General features: G+C 43.8%; 1 protein-coding gene across 6 annotated transcripts in view; it reads left to right on the forward strand.

Moving 5' to 3' along the window:
- The first annotated feature begins 401 nt into the window (after positions 1-401).
- Positions 402-25,505, forward strand: part of LOC147616288 (triacylglycerol lipase SDP1-like) — a 27,429-nt gene continuing 2,325 nt past the window's right edge. Inside the window, exons 1-5 of one of the 6 annotated variants that reach the window (XR_015262472.1) lie at positions 402-1,924; positions 13,002-13,145; positions 13,253-14,083; positions 14,275-14,460; positions 14,568-14,972. Coding sequence is in view for 4 of the 6 variants with exons in the window: in XM_086777354.1 (XP_086633480.1) it covers positions 485-1,924; positions 13,002-13,145; positions 13,253-14,087; positions 14,275-14,409; positions 14,568-14,626 (2,613 nt within the window). In the remaining 2 variants the exon portion in view is untranslated. Of the gene's footprint in view, positions 1,925-13,001; positions 13,146-13,252; positions 14,088-14,274; positions 14,973-24,187; positions 24,246-25,505 lie in introns of those variants that run through there. The other 5 variants (XR_015262473.1, XM_086777353.1, XM_086777356.1 and 2 more) reach the window with 5 other exon arrangements.

Below are 25,505 nucleotides of genomic sequence, written 5' to 3' on the forward strand. Positions count from 1 at the left end.
AGATTGTATTAACGTCTCTCTTAGGCCAAAGAGAACTGGCCTATGAGACAAAACCATGTACAATGAATGTGGTATCTCTGAGTATCAGATGGTGCTCAGTGCACAATACAACAACTGGATGAAAACTGAAAAAGAGAGAGAGAGAGAGAGAGAGAGAGAGAGAGAGAGAGAGAGAGGGCATTCCAAAAGCGCCAAATAAAGATGATTCTTAAAGATTTATTTCTACAAATAATTATTCGGTGACGTTGTTAGATAGCATCAAAAACCTTACTTAATCGATCAGGTCCCATTCTTAAAGATTGATTTCTACAAAAAGAACTAACCGGTGATCTCATTAGATAGCATGAAAAAACCTTAAAAAGGAAATATTCTAATAAAACCAGTTGGGACCTTATATGCATTCTCTACTTTTTCCAATATCTAAGGCCAGTTAGTGTTGACCAAGAGCGCCTTTGCTTCACAGCACAGCTCTCCCGGAGAGCCGATGGAATCGAGCGATGATGCCGCGGTGGGTATCTTTGCGATCGGCCCGACGACAGCGGTGGGGCGGGCGATCGCGCTGAGGCTGCTCATGTGCAAGTCGGTGAAGGAGGTATGTGCGATGCTGTTGGCGCGCTTGCGGAGGCTGAGGAGAGCCATGGGTGGTGTCTTCGGAATCTATGGGTCACGCCTCCTCAATCTGCTTCTGCTGCCTCTTAACCCTCGGAACCCTCACGTACTGTTAGCGCTGGTGGTGGGGTCGGCTCTGGTGCTGCGGAGGTCGCGCATGGTGCGGGTAAAGGCTGAGCTTGCGTACCGCAGGAACTTTTGGAAAAACGTGATGAAGAGCGCCTTTACGTACGACGAGTGGGCACACGCAGCCAGGATGCTGGAGAAGGAGTGCGGGCGTCGCAAGGATTCCGACCTCTATGACCAGGACTTGGTCAGGACCAAGCTCCATGAACTCCGAATGCGGCGGAAAGAAGGTATCGTCCAGGATATCCTGTTTTGCCTCAGAACCGACCTTGTACGCAACCTTGGCAACATGTGCAACCCAGAGCTTCACATGGGAAGACTCCAGGTTCCTAACCTCATTCAAGACTACATCGACGAAGTTCGCTACCATCTTAGAGCAGTATGCGATTCAGATTATGAGGATCTGCCCTTGGAAGAAAAGCTCGCTTTCATCCGCGAAACAAGGCATGCTTTCGGAAGGACTGCTCTTCTCTTAAGTGGTGGAGCATCCCTAGGAGCATTTCACGTTGGAGTGGTCAGAACCCTCATTGAACACCGGCTCCTTCCACGGGTTGTAGCAGGTGCCAGCGTGGGTTCTATCATTTGTTCAGTGATTGCCACACGGACCTGGTCAGAGTTGCAAAGCTTCTTTGGGGACAACATGCCTACCTTACAGTTTTTTGACCAGTTAGGGGGCATATTCACCATTGTTCGTAGGCTGTTCACAAAGGGTGCAGTCCACGAGATTCGTCGCTTGCAACATATGCTAAGGGAGTTGACTCAAAACATGACATTTCAAGAAGCATATGATACCACTGGAAGAGTGCTGGGCATCTCAGTTTGCTCCCCAAGGAAGCACGAGCCTCCCAGATGTTTAAATTATCTGACGTCACCTCATGTTGTAATATGGAGTGCTGTTACTGCATCTTGTGCTTTTCCTGGTCTTTTTGAGGCCCAAGAATTGATGGCAAAGGATAGGCATGGGCAGTTGATACCATACCACACACCAGTGCAGGTAAGTCGAGAAGAACAAGGTCTCGGAGCCAGACATTGGAGAGATGGAAGCTTGGAAAGTGACTTGCCTATGGTTCAACTCAAAGAACTTTTTAATGTGAATCACTTCATTGTTAGTCAGGCCAATCCTCATATTGCTCCTCTGCTTCGATTAAAAGATATAGTTCGTGCATATGGAGGGGATTTTGCTGCTAAGGTACATTATCAATCTTTTTTATTATAAGTGTGTGTGTGTGTGTGTGTGTGAGAGAGAGAGAGAGAGAGAGAGAGAGAATGTGTGTTTGTGTGGTGGTGGAGAGAACCTATCTAGCATCACCGTGAGTCTCCTCTGTGCAGCTGCGTGCTTTCACTCACCCACGCACGTGTGTGTGTGTTGCGTGCATTTGCATGGAGAAGTTCCCCCATCTGCTCCTGTTCGCGTACCCTCGCCAGGGCCAGCCCTATTCTCTGACCGCTGCTTCAACAGCTGGCCATCACGCTGCCTTGTTGCCGATTGTGTGAGAGACATACCCTCACTTCTGCATGCGCGTGTGCGTGTGTGTGAGGCCCTGTCTATGTGTGCTTTCAGCTCTTGTTTTGCCTGCCCTTTGTTGTGTGTTCGCTTCTCCTTGTGTGTGTGTATGTTGGATTTTTCTGTACAGTCTCTCAGCTATGGACCCTATACAAGCTTTCAAGTGTGGAGATATAAAGAAGAGACAAGTGCTCATTGGAGATTCGGATGCTTGCCCTTTACACTGTGACAATCTTGAATTGCAGCCGTTTGCAGACACTCTCCATGAAGGTTGTACTGAAAAAGTTTGGGAAACTCCTGTGTGTCAATTCCGTGTCAAAGTTCCTGGACATGTAATGCTTAATCTTGTGATGAGTTTGGCTCAGACGGATGTAGTCCTTTTTTTTATTGCGAAAATGCCAGACCCAGCAGATTTCGCACAATGGCTTAAAGTTTACTTGTGGGCTGTTTTGTAGCCGGTTTGCATAAAGCTTACTGTGGCCTTTTTGAAGTGATATTCACAGATCTGCAATATAAGCAAACACTTGGAAAAATCGCCTTGTTTTATGGTCGGCAACTGGTGCATGTTAACCCTTGGCTGCCAACTAAGGACTATTAGGGTCTGATAAGGCATAAGTGCCCTGTATGGGTGGAGGTAGTTGACCTCCTGCTTTATTGCCGGGCTGCACTACCATTTTTGGTAGAAGCATTGGGCAAAGTTGTATGCCCCCATGCTCTAATGGAAATGTCAATAAGTTTTGCATATTGTAGGATATTGATAAACCCACACCGCCAGATGTTGCCTTTGATGTGGACATGATTGGCATGCTCTCCGAGGATATCTTTTTTAAACTTAAATGGGGAAGATTTGCTAGCTCTTGCTTCACTTGTGGCAAATTTGGTCATATGCAATGAGAGTGTTCAATTGTGCTCTTGCAGCCACTAGTTGTCGCAATGCAATTGAATGAGAACACTCCGGTTGGAACAGCTGCAATCCCAAAAAGGGAGTACAACAGGCCCCAAATGTTAACATGGACAAAGGCAAAATGAAAGTTGCATCCACTAGTTCTCCTATGTCAAAACCTAAGGAGAAAGAAAAGAGGACACAAATGCTTAGCAGATCCCCAAAAAAACGGCAAGACCGAGGCTTGTTGTCTTGTGCAATTGGACAGAGGTTGCTTCGACTAGTGGACGTCAAACTAATGACATAGCTAATGATGTTACGGGTGTTGCTTGACTTTGGTTAGCAATTGTGAGGGCTGATCCATTATATGAGCAAACCCAAACACTTCTACTTTCAAATCTTGCTCACGACCCAAGTGATTCTGATGCTATGGTTAATGTTGAGAATGGCTATGTGGGGAGCCAGGCAACCATGTTGGTGGAAACTTAAGAGCTCTTACTCCCATTACAAAACATGTAAATATGTATACACCACTCCCATTACAAAACATGTAAATATGTATATACCACTTAGATGTTTGACATATAATATACAAGGCCTCTGTCAAATAAATAAATGGAGGCTGATTTGGGCTTTCATACATAGAACTCAGCCACACATAGTTTGCTTGCAAGAACACAACCAACATTCCTTTGCTGAGAGGGAAAGTTGCTTTGCAGGTTTTTGTATCTTTTATGCTGGTAGTCATGCTTTTTTTGGCGTTACAATATTGGTTAGGCATGAATTATAGCCTCAACTGGCCTATAATGATCTTGAAGGCAGATGGATGGTCATTCAATGTATGGTGAATGGTGAAATATTTTAGTTTGTAACTGTATATGCTTCGCAAACATCTGCAATCTGAGCTCAAATGTGGCAAAAATTGCAAGCCTATCCATGGGTCACAAATGCTTTTTTATGTGGGGACTTTAATAATTCACTAGACTATGAAGACAATAGCTCTCATAGATCACACATGATGGCTTTTGAGAAAAGGACATGGCAAAATGTACTTCAAAGAATGAAAGCGTGTGACTCGTGGAAGCATCTAATGCCTATTCCAAAAAGGATATACCTTCTAGAACGAAAGCGTGTGACTTGTGGAAGTATCTAGTGCCTACCCAAAAAGGATATACCTTTTATCACGATGTAGTCTGACTACCGGGTTAGATTGGATCGATGGTATATGCTAAATGCAGATCGATTTGATGTCTTTACTTGTGCTATGTCCATAGACTTCTCTATGCAAACTTCAGATCATTTCCCTTTATGGATGACTTTGTATTTTGGCATGACTATGCATGATGTACCCTTGCCTCACAAGAAATTGTATAGTCAATAACAGCTACATGACACATCAACAATTCAAAGTTTTGGTGGAGGTTGAAATTCAGCCTATAAAACTCCACATGCGGATAGATGTAGATTTGGCATGGTATAGATTTGTAATGAGACTCCAGAATGTTATTCTGGCTCCTCCTTGGATAGTAGTTCGCATGGGGTTGCACATGTCCATGTAAATGAGCTCCACGATAGCCTCGTGAGGAAAGGCATCTTAGTGTTGCTTGCCATGAAGACAAGCCACACAAGTGGAGTGGGAGGGTTTCAGTGGTGGAAGACCCTTGACCATTTGCTGAGAAGACAGCTTCTTTGTAGAGAAGTATAATTCAGATGCCTGTAGCGAGCATGCCACAAATCCATATCCACATGAGCTACCAAGGCATGATAGCTGTGAAGAAGTTGCAAGAGATGAGATTGGGACTTATTCAACGAGCCTCCAAAGTCCTTCAACCGATAAAGAACACCTTCTGGATTCCTGTGGCAACAATCTGCAAGGTGCTAGTGTCGATGATCTCAAGGACAGAACTGTCGAAGTACACACAATATCCTTTCTCCATAATTCGAAAACTGAGAGGAGATTGCTGGAGAGCTTGGCACATCCCGAATGGTAGAAGGTTGGCTCGGGGAAGAGTTAAGTTGCACATTACCAACCGAAGAGGCCTCCAAGTTGGAAGCATCACTAATGGACATCGTCGAAGGGTTGGGACGAATGTCATGAAGAATGATTTGTCAGGAGTCATGTGAGTAGTACATCCACTATCAACCACCCAATCCGTAAGATGTGAGGTGCAAGAAACATGAGAGTCAGAGGGAAGCTCCTCAATACCGTTGAAGACAGGCTTCTTGGTGGAAGAGGATTTTTGAGTCTGGTTGGTGGAGACGAGGTTTGATTGGGGGGTTTCTTAGTAGAACCACCTTCTCTTCTTCTTCTTGCGACAATTAGGTTGCATGTGATCTTCTGAATGGTTATGAACTCCGTAACAGAACCCATGATGTTAGTAGTGTCGATGATCTTTAGGTTGGAGAGCTGATTCTCAAAGGCTACGTTTTCAGCAAAGTTCTCATGGTGATACCTCCTTTGGATGGTATTTCACAATTCTTATGCAGTTTCTTGATCATTGTCATCAAATTGACAAGCAATAGAGGGTTTTATGTTGAAGAAGATAAAGGCATGAGCTCTTGTTAGCCTAGGCATCAATCTGAGTCTGAGGGGAAGTAGCATCAGGAGAGGCATTAGAACTAGAAACAATATCCCATAGTCGATGATACCGAAGGAGATTCTTCAGCTGCAGTGCCCAATTAAGATAATTGGTTCCATCTAAGATGGATTCCTTGGGAAGTTGAGGAATGGATGACAGTCAGTGTAGAAGCCATGGAATCCTCCTCTTGAATTTACAGTGGAAAGGTTGCAAGGAGGTACCCGACGGTTGCCCACTCCTCCCTATACGCTAGGTGAGGTGAAAGAAAGATGTAGAACTATACTCCTACCGGAGATCAAGGCACACGCGTGAAGACAGGAGTTGAAACTCGCGGCGGGTGCCCAGGGGACTAGGGCCTTTGACACACTTGTTGATACCATCAATGCATATTAAAACACTTAAACATTTAAACATGAAGCTGGACAAAACATCCACAAATGCTGAAAATGGAGCTTGCACGTGCGACACCGCATAGAGGCCGGAATGGGCCGATCCCCCCTTGGAGTATTTTATTACCCAAGGAGAATAATCATGTACAAGCTTTGAGGGCCTTACTCTCCCCACGGGAGATGCCGGATTATCCATATACAAATGCCACAACACAGCCCAACACAAGGCTACCAAGCCGGAACATAGGTTGTAGAAATGCCGAGCCAACAATATAATCCATATACCTGTGTGTGGGTACTAATTCTTCCCCAAAAACCACGGGTCTTCATGCAATAGAGCTGGTATAGCAAGTACAACTCTCCATTCAGCTGGTATAGCAGGTACAATGGTTGGTACAGCTGGTACGGTGGCTGGTACAGCAGGTACAGCAAGTACAAATGTTGGTACAGCAGGTACAGTGTTTGGTACAGTTGGTACGGTGGTTGGTACAGCAAGTACAAAAACTGGTACAGCAAGTGCAGTGGCTGGTATAGCAGGTATAGTGGCTGGTACAGCTGGTACGGTGGCTGGTACAGTAGGTACAGCAAGTACAAATGCTGGTGCAACAAGTACGATGGCTAGAAATCATAATAAATGATTAAATACCCTTGCCTTCAGTATTTCTTCGCGATGGAAGCCTCCAAAACAGTCCCCAACAGCCGGTATTCTTCATGGGCAGCCTTCAAGTGAGAGAGAAAAAGAGTAGCCATCATTAGGGCAGCCTGTAACGGTGGTAGAGGCTAGTGTGCAGCAAGAGAGCCTCTATTAATGAAGAGAGAGGGCTCCAATTTATAGATTTGGGCCTCCCATGAGCTAAAATGGCAAGAGAAGGTTATGATGACAAGTGGAGAGCCACACAATAGCTGAAGTGACAAGTGTGAGGCCACTTGTCTCACTTTGATCCTTTTTCTAACAAGTGTCAGGCCACTTGTCTCACTTTGGTCCACTTTCTTGCCACATGTCCCAATCTAAGAGATAGGTCCTTTCATAATCTTTACCTCTAAAAATATCCCAACTGGTAGACATTTTGTCATAGGCACTTTGCCAACTCTTGGTATTTGCTCAATTCCAGATGTAATGACGCGAACAGAATTTCCAACGGAGTCGGGCCAAAAATAGCAACTCTCCTAAATTTTAGGAGTGTGGTCCTTTGTATTCTATGATAATCCCCCATTCCCAAAGCTTGTACTTTTCAAATATTTAAACATCCTGGAGTCCACCAGACCCCTTTCAGACTGGGAAATGTCCAGGCTGGTGACATCCTCCCCAGCTTCTTAAAAGTTGTCCGCAACTTTAAGTTTCAAGCCATATATTCAAGATATAATCATGTCCCATCGATTGGGCGAGACGAGACAGTCTCAAAAATCCAATATAACTGAAGAATCCATGTCCCAAAGAAATGGGCGAGACTAAATAAGTCTCCATAATACCAATATCAAAATCATGTCCCAAGATAAATGGGCGAGACAAAAACAGTCCCATAAGTCCAGATATCATAATCATGTCCCAAGTAAATGGGCGAGACAAATGGGTCTCATAAGTCCAGATATCATAATCCATGTCCCAAGATAAATGGGCGAGACAAAATAAGTCTCCTGCCAACAAGACATCAGTCCACATGACCCTTGGCATAGTCATAAGTCCCGTCATGTCCACTTTACCACTTGCACTCCGTGTTGGTACTCTGACCACACACCTTGGATGAGAGGTGGGCTGAAGTAACAAGATAAAACAATCACTCGCAGGCATAGATAACCTGGTGTTCCATAAGCATTTTTGCTACACATAGTTTATAGGTATTTCGGCCACCAATAGTTTGTAGGCATTTCGGCCACCAACTCACACTACCCTCTCAAGTGTCCATGTTCCCTTCCATCTGCTCTCTATTGTTCCACCCACACATGGTAGAAACAATCTTCAAGAGAGCACGTAGGACAAGAGAACACTACGCAGGGTATGTTGTGCTTGTCACTACCCTTTGAAGTGCCCATGTTCCCTTCCATCTGCTCTCTATTGTTCCTCCCTCACATGGTAGAAACAATCTTCAAGAGAGCACGTAGGACAAGAGAACACTACACAGGGTATGTGAATCATGAGTTTCATAAGTCCAATGCATCCCAAATAAAGGGAGCCAAAAAGAATAATCCGTAAACCTGAGGATGGATCCAAATCCCTAGAAAAGAAGTCCAAGAATCCATAGACCTGTATACCATAATCCTTGTATACCATAACTCCCAAATAAAGGGAGCCAAATAAAGGAAGCCAAAAAGAATAATCCATAAACCTGAGGATGGATCCAAATCCCTAGAAAAGAAGTCCAAGAATCCATAGACCTGTATACCATAATCCTTGTATACCATAACTCTTACCACATACTCCGTGCTAACCACACACCTTGGAGTAGAGGAAATCTCGTCCAAGAAAGAAATCTCCATAGGTATAATCCATTCCAATAAAGGGAGCCATGAAAAGAATTCATCCCATTAAAGGGAGCCATAAACAATGTTTCCCTGAAACCATCTCAAGGCAAACAACAACACCTTTCTCCTTGCATAGCTATACAAGGGTTAGTGAACATCAAAAACACTTCATAGCAAAAGCACTAACTTTGCAAACTCAAAGTATACTTAGCTTTTCTTTGCCAGGTTGGTCATGAAGCCAAAAGAATATCTTGTCACCATATCTTTAAGATATCCTGAGATATATCTCCATATAGCTTGCCTGTAAGCTTGATAATATAATCCACAATATCCATATGGAAAGAGTGCTAAACGTGTGCACATAAAGCGAACTCCATACTTCCAAGATAAATTTTGTGAATTCATAAATCCTTAGATCAACAAGCTGTCTACTGCTCATGCTCTTGCTTCATAAGCTATGAAGCGGTTGGCCATGCTTAATAGCAATGATGGTAAGTGTGGTCCCCACTTGAGATCTTTTCTCTTCCTTATTGATAGAAGGAAGCCTCCACTTCCAAGAAAGCCTATGCTCTGATACCAATGAAACTCGCGGCGGGTGCCCAGGGGACTAGGGCCTTTGACACACTTGTTGATACCATCAATGCATATTAAAACACTTAAACATTTAAACATGAAGCTGGACAAAACATCCACAAATGCTGAAAATGGAGCTTGCACATGTGACACCGCATAGAGGCCGGAATGGGCCGACCCCCCCCTTGGAGTATTTTATTACCCAAGGAGAATAATATCATGTACAAGCTTTGAGGGCCTTACTCTCCCCACGGGAGATGCCGGATTATCCATATACAAATGCCACAACACAGCCCAACACAAGGCTACCAAGCCGGAACATAGGCTGTAGAAATGCCGAGCCAACAATATAATCCATATACCTCCGTGTGGGTACTGATTCTTCCCCAAAAACCACGGGTCTTCATGCAATAGATCTGGTACAGCAAGTACAACTCTCCATTCAGCCGGTACAGTAGGTACAATGGCTGGTACAGTTGGTACGGTGGTTGGTTTAGCAGGTACAGCAAGTACAAATGCTGGTACAGCAGGTATAGTGGTTGGTACAGCTGGTACGGTGGCTGGTACAGCAGGTACAACAAGTACAAAAACTGGTACAGCAAGTACAATGGTTGGTATAGCCGGTATAGTGGCTGGTACAGCCGGTACGGTGGCTGGTACAGCCGGTACAGCAAGTACAAATGCTGGTGCAACAAGTACAATGGCTAGAAATCATAATAAATGATTAAATACCCTTGCCTTCAGTATTTCTTCGCGATAGAAGCCTCCAAAACAGTCCCCAACAGCCGGTATTCTTCATGGGCAGCCTTCAAGTGAGAGAGAAAAAGAGTAGCCATCATTAGGGCAGCCTGTAACGGTGGTAGAGACTAGTGTGCAGCAAGAGAGCCTCTATTAATGAAGAGAGAGGGCTCCAATTTATAGATTTGGGCCTTCCATGAGCTAAAATGGCAAGAGAAGGTTATGATGACAAGTGGAGAGCCACACAATAGCTGAAGTGACAAGTGTGAGGCCACGTGTCTCACTTTGATCCTTTTTCTAACAAGTGTCAGGCCACTTGTCTCACTTTGGTCCACTTTCTTGCCACATGTCCCAATCTAAGAGATAGGTCCTTCCATAATCTTTACCTCTAAAAATATCCCAACTGGTAGACATTCTGTCTCATAGGCACTTTGCCAACTCTTGGTATTTGCTCAATTCTAGATGTAATGACGCGAACAGAATTTCCATCGGAGTCGGGCCAAAAATAGCAACTCTCCTAAATTTTAGGAGTCTGAATGTTCCATGAGGCTATTCGTATATCAATCTCTGTGGGAGGCGGAACTATCGGAACTGCCCTCCACTCAAAGAGTCTTGGATGGGGAGTAATCACAATCGGTCCTCGGGCGAAGGCGTGCCAAGTGGGCGCGGATCCTATCCTCCACGTGTCGCCATTCTATCAGAGCGCGAGAGTAGGCATACTCTGAACTCCATCGATCACAATGAAGGTATCTGTAAGAGGGGGGGGGAGGGGTGCCCCTGGATGGCGGCAACCACCAACTCCAAATCCCACTGTGTCCCTGAGGCTGCATTCAAGGGAAAGGAGAAGATCATCACGCCACTCTCTGGAGTGGATGGCGTGGAATGATGAAACACCACACAGATCCGAATGGGAGCCATTCTCTCTTCAAAAATATTAGTTCCTTCCACCGAAGACATCGGAAGAAACTGTAATCCACAGGCAGCCCCAAGATCTTGGGGGGCCCACTTGGGAACTCTGACGGGACACAGCCCTCACTAGGGAAGCGGCAATGGTCATCTTTACTGGCTCCGAGAATCGATGAATCAAATGGTGGATGGAGCTTGCCGGCTGCCTCCGCTTCAGGTCAAGCGTTGTCCGAGGGCGGCGGGAGTGCTCAGGAGAGGCAGAGAGAAGGGGGCACTGGGTTGGATGCGGGGTCGAAGTAGTGTTGCCACCTCGCAGAGAAGGCTTGGGCCGTATGCAATGCGACGGGGCTCAACTGCATGACTCGTTCTGATGCCGCTGGCAAGTCAAACTCAACTTTGTAGTAGCCGCGCCCCAAAGGATGAATGTCGGTGATCTTTGCAGGCACTCCAAGGGGGCTAGACTGTAGAAGATCTCTGAGTTGTCCGCGCGCCGGGTGGCTGCCAACAATCTTGCACATGAGAGTAGAGGCCTCTAGAGATGCAATTGTCATAGCGAGGAGCTGGAGAGCCGCTTCCATTAAAGCTAGGCAAGGGACGGGGGCCTTGGTCGGGGATGACGGAGCAGCTGCCATGGAGTCCTCCTAAGGGGTGAAGACCAAAAGGGGCCAAGGCTTGCCAAATGAGAATTACCCAAGAACAAAGAAACTACCTGAAGGACGGAGGGAACGGAGAGGCGGAGCCGAGGGGAACCCGGGGGGGGGGGGATTGAGATATCCACAATAGATCTTTGACCTTAACCTTGGGACTTTTTTCCTTGTTGATTTGGACCTGTGATTTCCGAACTGTCTATTTGTTAGTCTTGTTGCTCCAACTGTATTCTCATCAGAACCTCAATGACTCTTGGTATTCTCTGGAATCCCCTTTTCCTTTTTCTTTGTGAAGTGGAGTGATTTTGCCTTGGTCTTGGATGCGCCTGCTGATGCATGTGATCTGCCCCTTTAGTTGGGAGTTGGATGCCCAAACGTAATGGCGACTGGCCTGACATGTCCTTGGACTAGGGCTCACAACAGGGTACAGTGCACATCAATAACCCAAAACTGGCACATAATGGTAATTAGTATGCCACGTGGCACAGATGGGCATTATTTGGCTCTTTCTCCATCCCTAGCCTTCGTCTTAAGCAAGGAGCTCACTGGGGGCAGAGGGGTGTGTGCGTGTTTGGGTTGGGGGCTGGTGGGTAAGTCTCTGCCCTCCTCTTGGTTGCTTTGTGTACCCTACATCAGTGTGCCATTAGGCCAACAAGGCATAACTGTGCCAACAAGGCATAACTGTGCACCAAGGCACCAGCTCAAGTTTCTTTTAAATTGTCTTGGCATAAGGTATTAATGGTTGTAATAAAGGAGCCTCCTTCAATCTAGGCCTCTGGCTGATTTGCAGGTTCTTTCAGCATTCAGGTAATGCTTGAGTGCCCTCACCAGCTGTTGGTTTGCTATGTGTTTCTAAATGCGTGAGGCTGCTTTTTTCACCATTGCTGTGGTCTTTTTTAACTCTTTTCTGTACTTTTTTGTGCTTCATGTTTTCACATCCCTTAGCAAGTTGTACACTGCCTGGAGTGCATGAGATTAACTTCTACGTGTGTTGCTGCCCCATTAGAACTGAGGCCAATCACTGGCTTGAGAAAAACCCTTCCTCCTGGTTAGAAAAGCCGGAATATCCGGAACCAGATATCTAGCAAGACTAGTTGTTTGTAAGTGTTTGCACACAGAACATCTCAAAAAAAAATATGGACTACATAGTACAAGTGCCATATCAGTATGCATCATCTTTTACAATCCAAGGTGTAAGTGCAAGGGTCTTGGATATGCTCTATGCCAGCCTAAAAGCACAAGGCCGGCTGTCCATCTTGCACAAACTGGTAAGGGGACTCTGTAAATAGATATGTTTGATAGAAGATGTTGTTCAGTGATCAAGTACGCAAGTGTAGGAATGAATGTGATAGTTTTGGCTGATTGTTTTAGCATGGCTTTTCCTCATGATGGTGTTTTTTGACGAACACAAAATTTCATTTGTAATTACACGATGTGCTACTTAGGTTTCACACAAAATTTCATTTGTAATTACACAACGTGCTTAGGTTTGGCATATTGGTGGTGATATGTTGACATGTGCAAAGTTTTTTTTTTTCATTGCCTTGCAAATTAGTCTGTTGTTTTCTTGGTTGATGGTACTTGCAGTTGGCTCATTTGTTAGAGATGGAGGTGAAGCATAGATGCAATCAAGTGTGGGAACTGGGATTTCCTATGGGTGGTATTGCCAAGCTGTTTGCCCAAGATTGGGAAGGAGATGTTACAATTGTCATGCCTGCTACACTTGCACAGGTTGTTACATCAGGTTTCCAAATTTTGTTTAGTTTTTTGAAAAATGAGTCTGTTGAAGGTGTCCATGTTGTGATTACCAAGACATGTATTGCTTATTTGTCTTTCAGTTTGCTAAAATTATACAAAATCCAAATCCATTGGAGCTACAAAAAGCAGTAAACCAGGGAAGACGATGCACATGGGAGAAACTCTCTGCAATCAATGCCAACTGTGGGATCGAGTTGATGTTGGATGAGTGTGTATCAGAGCTCAACCGACGGCGTAGAATGAAGAGAAGTTTGGAGAGGAATACTTTACAAATGTCGGGATTGACAACCCGGTCATCTGGAGCTAAAAGAATCCCTTCTTGGAACTGCATCGCCCGTGAGAGCTCCTGGGGTTCGCTGGATGAAGAGGGCATGATAGAATCATTGCATGCATCTGGAGGACCTTGGGCTGGTCCTTCAATTGGAACATTGAAGTCCTCTCGCAATTACTGTGATGGAAGTGATAGTGAGAGTGAAAGCATGGATCTCAGTCATTATTCTTGGACCCGAGCAGGAGGGCCTTTAATGAGAACTGCCTCAGCCTCAAAATTTATACAGGAGCAGGGAGGGGAGCTGGTTCTTCAGATGAACAAAGAGGAAGTGCGTTCTCATGATAGTAGTGATGAAGCAGAAGTCTGCCATGTACCTGTCTTTGCTCAAAGTAATCAAGCATCTCTCAGGGAGGCTTCTATTAGCAAACGGGGCAATAAAATTTTTGACAAGAACCTGAGTGGATTTAGTTCCAAGTTGCACACAAAAAAGCTTGAAGACAGTGACACAGATGAGCATGAACATTGTGTCAACAGCTCTATTACCTTGCCCAACAGTGGGGGAGTGTCATCTGGCATCAATAGTAAAAGTGCAGTGTGGGTTTGTCAGACAGATCATTACTCGCTACAACCCAACAATGGAGTGCGTAAGTTATAATTCCTTGCTTTCGATGCTTTCAAGATTTGTTGCTGTGGTCCTTTCTGTTGCTGCGATTTGTTTGGCCTTGGGTTGAGCTTGTTGCATATCAGGTTTATTTGGTTTGTAGGATGCCCTCACCATAACTTTTTATTCTGTTTTTCTAAACTTGTTTGTATTGTTGATGCCTTGTGCAGCTGCAGCAGTTGCTGAGGTGAGTCTCCGAGAAGCCATTGAATGCACAGTGGTGTTGGATAAAGATGAAGTGGAAACATCAAATAGGGAAAGGAGGACCATAGAATATGGTGCTTTCGGCTCCTTCATCAACAAAGGTGATGACTCAGTTGCTGATAACGAATAGTGGGGTTTCATTTGGGGCTGAGGTCTGTTCCTATCTGGAATGCTGATTGCTATCATGTTCTTTTGCAAGCCTGAGCTACTTTGCTGTTTTTCAAATAATATGATATTGATGTGTTTACTGCCACAACAGTGGTCTTATTGTTGTTTGGGAAACACACTGCAACTGGAATATGGTGGCCTTCTGCATAAGTGCTGTAAGAAATTGTACTACAGAGTATGCGATGGAAGGTTTGACATAACAGCATGGTGGTTCTTCCTAATATTTCTCATGAAAGAAGCTCATGCCAATACAGGTGACTCCAACTACAGGCTTGAGCTGACACGTGTAGGTTCTTCAATATGAACTGCCCTTGCAACAATCTGCTTGAGACTTGAGATCTTTCTGGATTCAAAAATCTTGAAGGAGCTATTGTAGCCCAGGACCATTGTACATTTGTAAATCTCTCATATTACTAACAGACACTGGCATATACCAGTGAACTTCATAATCTTCCTTTCACATGGGTCGAAATGTTTCAAGAGCTCATTTTGCACAGCCCAGTCTTCCTTTCATATTTTGTGACAGTTCCTTTGCGGCTTTAAAAAGGGAAAGGGAGAGCGTCATGACCTTTTTCATCTGCCTGTCATGTGGCATCCTTCAAGAGCACTGTGCCTGCATGTGGCATGCTTCAAGAGCACTGTCAACTTGATGCTCTCGATTCTGCTTATTACACCCGCTGGGCAGTCTCATCTCCGATGAAAATTGGATGGGGTGTAAATCAGATGCATAAATGTATTATTGCTACTCTCTTGAGATACTTAGGGTGGCATCAAGCATCTTGTGGAAGGGGGTTTTCTCTAGGGTTTGGTGCGCATGCACGGAAGTATTTGGACTTTCTTGTTAGCTTGCAGATAGAACATTCATGTACTTCCAATATACTGCACGGTGCACCTAATGGGGTCCAAATCACCCACTGAAGGGCCCCCAACACGGGTGGAGAGAAAGGAGAGAGATGCTGCACAGTGCAGCAGATTGGGCCCCAATGTTGCAACCATTGCTCCCATTACGGATGGTGTATTTGCTTTATTGCTGCAAATGAACGTGTACAAATGGACGGGGCTGAAAAATGCCCCAAACTAGACTGGACCTGAATCAATGTTTCCTCTGTAGGAGCACGCTTCATAGATATCATGCTGGCTACCTAGAAGGCTGCAATTCTGCTGCCTGGGTCGATTTCTTCTGTTTGCGTTGACCTTCAATCTATTGTAGGGCTGCTAGAAGGTGTGTTTGAGCATGAACTTGAGATGTGGAATGGACCCTAATCGGCACTTATATGGGGGGGGCACATGGTCCAGTCAGCTGGCTGGATGTTGGATGGACCAGGCCGACACTGGTCATGGGGGTTAGCCATGCCCATCAGCCCCAAAAAGGGTGCTCGTTAGGTCTTCCCCCCTCGGCATTGTGCCAGGCACCTAAATGCCTAATTGGGCTGTCCACTGCCCACGCTTTGCACACACAATCTCCCAACCCGACAAGGTGCTGTCTTGGGTGTTCACACCAAACAAGTCTGATTAAGGGCTAGACCTGTCTGACTCTAGGTGGTTGACAATTGTCTAATAAGCATCTGAACACTGTGTACATCATTACATGTTGCTACATCTTGCTAGTGGGTCACATGGATGCTGTTGGACACTTAACACGACAGAATTGTGTGGGACTGCACTCTTTGACTTGACCACCCTTTGCAGTACGCTTGCAACTTGTCCCTAGACAAGGACTCACAAAATGCTCAGTGTCCAGCATGAGGTCCTTGCACTTGTTTGTACATTATGTCCAGGTGGCATCCAAGCGTGAGATGCACGTGACATCCGCTCCTGCTTAGCTTGTTGATGGGAATTGCACTGCTTGACAAATTGTCAACAATGCTGATCCTTGTGGTAAACTCTCTCCATGCCATGGAGGGTCTTTTTCTCTGGGATCGAAAACTTCTACCTTGTTGAGAGACGGGGAATGTAACCCATCGAAATCGTAAATCGTTTAGAGGCAACGGTCCACTGGACTTTGGTATCCATCGGAATTTGTATCTAGTCTGATCTGGTGGGTGACGAAGCTGCCTAGGGATGTCAAGCAACTGGATGTCTCCAGGTTGCTTTTGTCTGGTGGTCTTCTTTTTCCTTCTTGCTCTTTGTTTCTTGCTTGATACAATCTGCAAATGGCCTTGAGAAAACTTAATTCACATGATTAGCCCCAAATAAAAGAGAACTAGCGAGTAAATTGTTGTGATGTAAGGACAAGATTTAGGGGATCTATGGTCGCCACTTGCATAGTAGAGACGAGAGGAGCTTGTGGACTAATGATTTCACGTTTGGTGATGATCGGGCTAGAAACATTCTTTGTGATACACAGGAAATTCATGTTCCAAGTAATTGTGGGTTGGAACTTTCTAAACCACCATCTTCCATGCAGGTTCATGGTGTTCCAACATCACGTTGGATGATTTCGGGATGCACATCCATTGTTTAGCAATAACTTGGCACCATTTTCATAAATCTGATCTAGAGCTAATTGTTTGACCTCACAAGATCATTGTTAGGCACTGCCCCCATGCACCCCAAGGTGTCTCCCAAGCAGCTAGACAGGGAATCTGGTATCAAGAAAGTTAAGGCTGGAAATTGATTAAATCAACACAAACAGATTTGATCCTTAACAAGACAGTGAATGAGAAGGCCAAATTGTCTTGTAGTATGAGTCTTTGTTTGAAACCTCTTCTTCAGACATAGATGAGGGACACGTGAGTACTTGACTCCATCCATTATAGATTACCATGTGGGTAGACCACTTAAATCATGTATGCACCAGTCAATGGTGTGACAATAAAATCACATGTAAATTTCACCCGTTGGAATACCAATCCAGCACTACATGCAACTGAATATACCTTGAGACTCATTCTTACACCAAAACTAGCTACAGTCTTATCTGTTGGAGTCAAATCTAAGTGAGCTTTGTGGGCAACTTGCTCAACTCTAGAGTACACCAGTCAAAAATAACTATGATGTGCTAGCTTTGAGATGGCTACAACACTTGAGTAACCCATGAGTTTCAGCTTCTCTTACTACTACACGCCCCCCCCCCCAATCTCTTTCTCTTGTCTTTTAGCTCTACGATGGAAGCCCCCTCATGCTAGGAAGGATGGTACCAACAACTGGGGTTGTTGGTGGAGGGTGGACTGGCTGTCAATCCGGGCATGGTTGTTTGCTATGTACAACTTTTTGGCAAAAAGAACGTTGGTTTTCTCAGTGGTACGTCTGCATTTCATATATGGATAAGCGGCCACGGTCTTTCCTTCCTGTGCCCTTTCAGTCTAGGGTCAATTTTGGTGTGGTGTCTTGCAGGCTTGGAAGCTAAAAGCCCTTGAAGCTTGCATTGGGGCGGACCATGAGGTATGTGCTTTATTGCGAGATTGCTGTGTGTTAAGGCTTAGGTGTGGTGTTTTAGGACTGCATGGTCTTCGATTTCCTATGATTGTGCTTGAACTCCATTTTCAGGGTTAGCTCAAAGGCAACTTAAAATGAAAACCATTACTTAGCTTGGTGTGGTGTTTTCAGGCATTTTGAAAGTGTTGGGTACATTTTGAGTGTGTTGGGTGGTGTTCAAGATAATGATTACTTAAAATTTTAGGAGAGAGATTATTGCTCAATGTGTAAATAATAAAGTACTGGACAATGACATTTCGGAAGCCTTGCATCAATCTCAACCCGCATCCTTCTAACGAGAAGGGAATAGTTTGGCCGAGAATGTACATAATTGGGTCAATGCTATGCATGATTAATTTTACATAGACAATTATAATAAGCGTAGTAAGATGGCTTTAGCTCATCATCAACAAGTCTCAACCCATCTCATCATTTACTGCACTGTAAGCCTCATTAGCGTGATAGTGTAACAGATCGTGTCCAGCACGAGTAAACTACAGATAACCCTTATCCTTGCCCAATTTTTTTTTTCCATTCACACGGGTGAGGCCCACACGTGACTTTACTTGGGGAACATATATTGTTACTATGGTTTGATCACACGTGGGTACTTGGTGAGGGTTGTTTCTACACCTATCGCACATTAAGATTGGTTCACACGCATTGTGGTATGGGTATAGATTGGTGATTGTGGGGATTGTTCACACGATTTATGTTTTGATGGCGTGCATTGATGCACTATTTGGGTTTATTCACATGCCTTGAGCTTCCTTAGTGATTTTCACGCGGGTGAGGTGTCACGTGTGTTGATGCATTATTTGGGCTTGTTCATGCATGATGTGCATTTTGTGCATTGTTAGCCTTGATTCATGCACACTTTAGCATTGCTAACATTTGCTCACACTATTCGTGCTGTTATAGCCTTGATCACATGCATGAGCACATTGTGGGCTTGTCACATATTTGGGGATTTAGTGAGTTTGTTCACATGTGCCTTACACTTTGGGCATTTTAGATGTTTGTATGGCACCGAGGTGCAACATTGTGTATGCGTGCCTTGCAGGTGAGGTGTGTCACACGCGCTGATGCATTATTTGGGCTTGCGTGATGTGCATTTTATGCATTGTTAGCCTTGATTCACGCACACTTTGGCATTGCTAGCATTTGCTCACACTATTCGTGCTTTATAACCTTGATCACACGCATTAGCACATTGTGGGCTTGTGTCACATATTTGGGGATTTAGTGAGTTTGTTCACATGCATCTCACATTTTGGGCATTTTGGATGTTTGTATGGCATCGAGGTGCAACATTGTGTATGCATGCCTTGTAGGCAAGCTATGTGCAACATTGTGTATGCATGCCTTGCAGGCAAGCTATGTGCATATCATGATTATCAGATGTTTAGTTCGGATGAGTAGGCAACATTATCATACTATTTTGATGAGCGCAAGGCTATGTACATGTATACATCCTTACATCCTTTTATATGGAATTAGACAAGAAGCTATGGTGTCTACTTTGATTTCATTGGGACAGATTTGGAACCCTTTGCACATACCACCACTTCTGGGAGGAGTGGTACGATGGGTTTGATCCAGATCATTTCGTCGAAGATGATGATAATGTTTGTGATGCAGTTATGGATGATTATATTGGTGGCGATGATCACGGTGGCTATTCATGGGTGAAATGGAGTGATCATAAGCTAAGATTTGGGACAATCATTATGATTAACATGTAATTAGTAAGAAATCATGTATAATGTCTAAGTGATTTAGTCTTTCACCAAAGGATGGAAACAGTCTTCCATAAGTCAAGGTTGAAAGCCATGAGGCTCCAAGAGTCATGATGACTAATGTCAAAAGATATCAAAAGGCATCAAAAGGTTTAATAGTAGTCTATGAGCTCCCTTTTATACTTGAGCCCATGACCAAAGTCCTAAACCTAATCTAAAGTTGCTTCATTATAATGATTTCGTCCTTGAAATCAAAGGGTGGTCGTGTACAAAGAGAAGATATATACAAATGGCTATGTTACAAAAGCCAAAAGATCACATCCATCTTTCTCTTATAATGACTTTGTCCTTGAAATCAAAGGGTGGTCGTGTACAAAGAAAAGATATATACAAATGGCTATGTTACAAAAGCCAAAAGATCACATCCATGGCTGAATGTCGATATAGCGAAAAACCCATACACGAATCATACGACTCTTAGGGTCAAATGGAAAATGATGAAGGGCTCTTGTCAATGATCAGGTATCTATGTAACCGCCTGGATCGAAAGGAAATTTGAGGCATGCAAGATCCAAGGCAATGGTCCCATGATAATCTTGTGCAAGTGGAGAGGATAAGGAACCCATTGTCGATGACAAAGCTAGTCGAGTATCCTCCAAAATCAAAAGGATATATATGATATACACCTCAAATCGTAGAAGCTGAAATGGTAGTAGCTCTTGGGTCGAAAGGAAAGCTCAACTCCGAAGCCAAAGTAATGGTAGCTCCTGGATCAAAAGGAAAGCTCAACTCTAAAGGAATAGTAGCTAGAGGGTCGAAAGAAAAACTCGTAAGCCTATCCTCATGACTACAGTGTGAATCTGGCATGAAAGGTATCCACCGAAGAAGCTCAAAACTCGTGGCCAAAATGTCAAGTGGTCCTGGTGCAAAAGAACCATCTTGTAGGCCAAGATTGAGATATGTCGTAGGTGCATCTGAATATGGACCCACATATCCAAAAACTATGCTTCTCAAGTGCAAGGAATGCATCCAAAGGAAAATGACATGGCTCCAAAGAACATAGGCTCATGTAGACACCTGTGGGAGCCAAATGAACATAGCTTGAGGTTGGTCTCATGTAGAGTCAGATGTGAACCCATGCCAGCATCCCATGTAGCACCACTTGAAAAGTTGAAAACATGATCCACCCTATCAATGTATGTATGAGTATGATCCGATCCATGCACAATATCTCAATGTGCAAGACACTCTATATGTGTGTGTCTCTCGAAGACAAAAGCTGGATCACTATAAAGATCACCATCACTAAGCACTGACAAAGTGTCTGTAGAAAAGAGAGAAGTGGTATCAACCAACTCACTATCAATGGAATCTCCAAGGCCACTAAGGTCATCCCCAAAGGTATAGACAATCTCCATCAGTGGTGTCCCTATATGACCTAAATCCCATGATAAATCAATCTTCAACAACACTGGATTCTAGATCCAATGTAAAGCTCTCGAGGTCGATGTCATAGGATACACTAAAAATATGATTGATATGAATACTTCTACGATGTCTCACCTCCACGAACTCATTACTACTCTCATGCACTATCCTTGAGACTGCTTAATCACAACTTCTCGATCCACACGAATGTTGCCAGGAATGCTATGAAAACTAGGAGGAGTGGTCGTATCCGAAATCTCTCCACATGTGACAACTCTAGAGGAGTAGTCCAACACATCTAATACTAGAACCTTGGATCTATGCTCCTCATGGTCTATGATATGCTTATCAACATGTGAAGTGTCATCCCCATGTATAACTAGGGATGTATGACTAATTGAATGATCACGGCTAGTCAAATGCCCATCAAGATTGTCGCAATTGGTGAATTATGGACTCTCATTTTTAAGGATTTCCACACCTCCTCTCTCTAGAGAAATGGGTTCATGGTGAATTTTTTGCAAATCAAATCAAAAGTTAGCGGATATTGCACATTTGGAATCTACTCATCGAGACCTTTCTAATGATATATAGTATGATGGAAAATTTTGATTATTCAAGAAGTCTCCAAATTGGTGATGATGTGGCACGTCATCACCAATTTGGGGACTTCTTGAATATTCAAAATTGCTTATCATGCTATATCATTGGAAAGCTCTTCACTCAAGAGTAGATTCCAAATGTCTAAACTTTGCTCACTTTTGAGTTGATTTGTAAACATTTCACCATGAGCCCATTTTTGTAGAGAGGGGAGGTGTGGAAATCCTTAAGGGACAAAAGTGAGAGTCCATATTTTGCCTAATGGATGCATCACTATGGTCATATAATGTATCCCCATGATCACTAGGAATAGAGATAGGTCGCTCTATGATGCTCGTAATGCTCGATGTGCTCGTTGTCGTGCCTACTCCCAATATCATGTCCTCATGATCTAGATCACACACATCACTGCTACATACATCATCATCATCATGTATGTGTATGTCATCATGTGCACATGTATCACTATCATCATGTTTGTATGTGTCATGATGTGCACGTGTATCAATATACTCATGTGTGCATATGTGATGCAACATCATGTATATGTGTATAATACATCATCATCATGATTTGAATCTGTGTCGGTGTCATGATGTGCACGCTTAGGAACATAATCATGACGGCTCGAGTGTGGGACACTCGTATAAGTGGCCAAAGAAAGAATCATTCCATGCGAACAATGTCGAACCCTCCGTGTCAAAGTAGCCAAGCAATGTAGCAAAGAAGTCGCTATGTACGGATGATCTGGACCATCTGGCATGAATCTCCTTCTCATCGAACAAATGCCTCTGATGGCTAGGTACCAAAATCTCAAGCTCAAACAACCAGACATGACATGAATATGCCACCTCATAATAACAAGAAGTCGATGAGTCGAGATCTAGAGGACTAAGCCTCGATGTGGCGAAGGTATGTGCGAATGCTGTAAATGAGATGTGCTCCTTGACACAAAGTGGCAACTCATGATAACGAGTGTAGAGCCATGAAGACAATGCATGTGTGACCTTCCTAAAATCAGGATCTGAGATGCTATCATAGTGATATCGATGACGAAGATGATGTGTGGTGTGTTGGTCATAAGAAGGATAAAAATAGTAAAAAACACCCATAGCTGCATGTGAACACTACTCGATGCTCAAAGTGTGTGAACAAGGGTTACAATGCACAATGAACTCACACTATGTGTGAATGCACCCAACTAAGCGCCAATGTACATGCAAAGAACACTATGCACCCAAACATGCAAATAAAGCCCACAATGTGCTAATGTCTGTGAACACGCCGCCCGATAAAAGCCCTAAGCATGTGAACGTTGTACGCAAATGTGCTCGTGTGTGAACAAGATCCAAAACCACATAGGAATCACCACACAAGTGCCCAAAATCACGCAAATCCAAACCACATGGTAGAACGCATGTGAACACTCCCCAAATACACCAAATTGGCTCAATGTATGCCAATACCCTCCTCGAGGCTCACCGCACGTGAACAAGCCTCAAAACTACCACATGCACGAACAACCTCCTTGAGGCTCAAGACATGTGAAGGAACTCAATCATCACATATGAACAACCCAAATCGTTGTAGTAGATGAGTAACTAGTGTGGAATTAATGGGCTCACATATGTGAATTAAAGAGACCAAAGGGTGAATGGAGGGTGGATCAAAGGGAAGTGTGAAAGGACAAATATGAAAAGGAGGGAAAAAAAAAGGTTCCCAATCTTAGCTGAGAAAAAAATTAAAACAACTCTCACGCTCTAGGGCATTTCCTTCAGATTTTTTTAACGTGTTCTCTTCTACTATATCTTTACAGGGCTAAATCTTCTATGAACACGTGTCGCCATTTTTTGGCCATGCAATCGTGTCTGTACATACAGCCGTCGCGCGAACTTCACTGCGAGAGGCAGACCGTTCATCACTGCGCCAACTTCATTGTAGGAGGCGGATGTAGAGGAGCGAGGCGGCAGCCAATTGAAGGAGGCAGCCAGAGCGAGGCGGCAGCTGGGAAACCTCAAAACCGATTCTCAAGAAGCCTCCACAAACAGCTGGGAAACTGACAGCATCTCAACTCTCTCTATCTCGCTCAACCTCGCGTCCGCCTTTCGCTGCTCCTTCGTCTGCAAAGGTAAGTCTCTCTCAACCTGCAGCAACCTGCATCTAATCAACTTAATGATTAGAACATGCAGTAGATTTGCAGATTAGCGAGAGAGAGAGAGAGAGAGAGAGAGAGAGAGAGAGAGAGAGAGAGAGAGAGAGAGAGAGAGAGAGAGAGAGAGAGAGAGAGAGAGAGAGAGAGCAGCATGCACCTCCCCTTGGTCCGCCGGCTCTCTCGCTCTGTCTTCAGCTACTACTGGGGCTCTCTCTCAACTTGCAAAACATGCATGGTTAATTAAACATCACTGTGTGTGTGTGAGAGAGAGAGAGAGAGAGAGAGAGAGAGAGAGAGAGAGAGAGAGAGAGAGAGAGAGAGAGAGAGAGAGAGAGAGAGAGAGAGAGAAATTTGTGGTTTTTCTGCACCGTGCAGCCCCCGAGTTCTTCTCCCCCGAGTTCTACTCCCGCGAGTTGTGCACTCGTCTTTTGAGGTAAGCCTGTCTCTGTATATCCTTTTTATCTCCCCCCGAGTTTGTGGGTGGTGCGCATGCAGTCCCGGGTGCGCATGCAGATATATATATCATATATATCCTTTATATATTATATTATATATATATCATAAATATATATATAATACATATCATTTGTGTGTAATAATGATATATATCATTTGTGTGTATATTTTAAAATTGAATTTTGTATATATCATTTTGAGAGAGTGCGTGTGTGAGAGAGAGAGACATAAATATATATATATATAATATATAAAGGATATATATATATATATATATATATCATTTGTGTGTATTTTAATATTGAATTTTGTATATATAATTTTGAGAGAGAGAGAGAGAGAGAGAGAGAGAGAGAGAGAGAGAGAGAGAGAGAGAGAGAGAGAGAGAGAGTGTATCTTGAAAGTTAGTGAAAATGTTAGAGAGAGAAAAAGTTAGTGAGAGTTTTTTTTAATTTTAAAAGTTAGTGAAAAATGTGTGTGTGTGTGTGTGAGAGAGAGAGAGAGAGAGAGAGTATTCTCAATAGTTTTTTTAATTTTAAAAGTTAGTGAATAGTGTGTGTGTGTGTGTGTGTGTGTGTGTGTGTGTGTGTGAGAGAGAGAGAGAGAGAGAGAGAGAGAGAGAGAGAGAGAGAGAGTATGTGTATTTTGTGGATGTGGGTGTGTGTTTTTAAATATGTTGAATGATTTAGCTTTGAAATAGTTTGAGTGTGTGTGTGTGTTTTTTATGTGTGTGTGTGTGTGGGAGGGAGAGAGAGAGAGAATTTTGAATGGTTTTACTAATGTTAAAAGTTAGTGAAGTGTGTGTGTGTGTGTGTGTGTGTGTGTGAGAGAGAGAGAGAGAGAGAGAGAGAGAGAGAGAGTATTTTGTATAAAATAAAAAATTATTTTTAAAATTTTTTTGAAATGGCATGTGTGTGTGTGTGTGTGAGAGAGAGACAGAGAGAGAGAGAGAGTGTGTGTGTATCTTGAATAGTTTGATTCTGCATGTTTTTTTTTTGTGTGTGTGTGTGTGGGGGGGGGGGGGGAGAGAGAGAGAGAGAGAGAGAGAGAGAGAGAGAGAGAGAGAGAGAATTTTGAATGGTTTTACTAATTTTAAAAGTTAGTGAAGTGTGTGTGTGTGTGTGTGTGTGTGTGTGTGTGTGTGAGAGAGAGAGAGAGAGAGAGAGAGAGAGAGAGAGAGTATTTTATGGGTGTGCGTGTGTTATGTTGAAAGTGTTTTTAAAAGTGTTATGAATGA

Source organism: Cibotium barometz, chromosome 38, assembly GCF_041138505.1.
Source record: "Cibotium barometz isolate CiBa-2024 chromosome 38, ASM4113850v1, whole genome shotgun sequence".
In the NCBI taxonomy this organism is placed as follows: domain Eukaryota; kingdom Viridiplantae; phylum Streptophyta; class Polypodiopsida; order Cyatheales; family Cibotiaceae; genus Cibotium; species Cibotium barometz.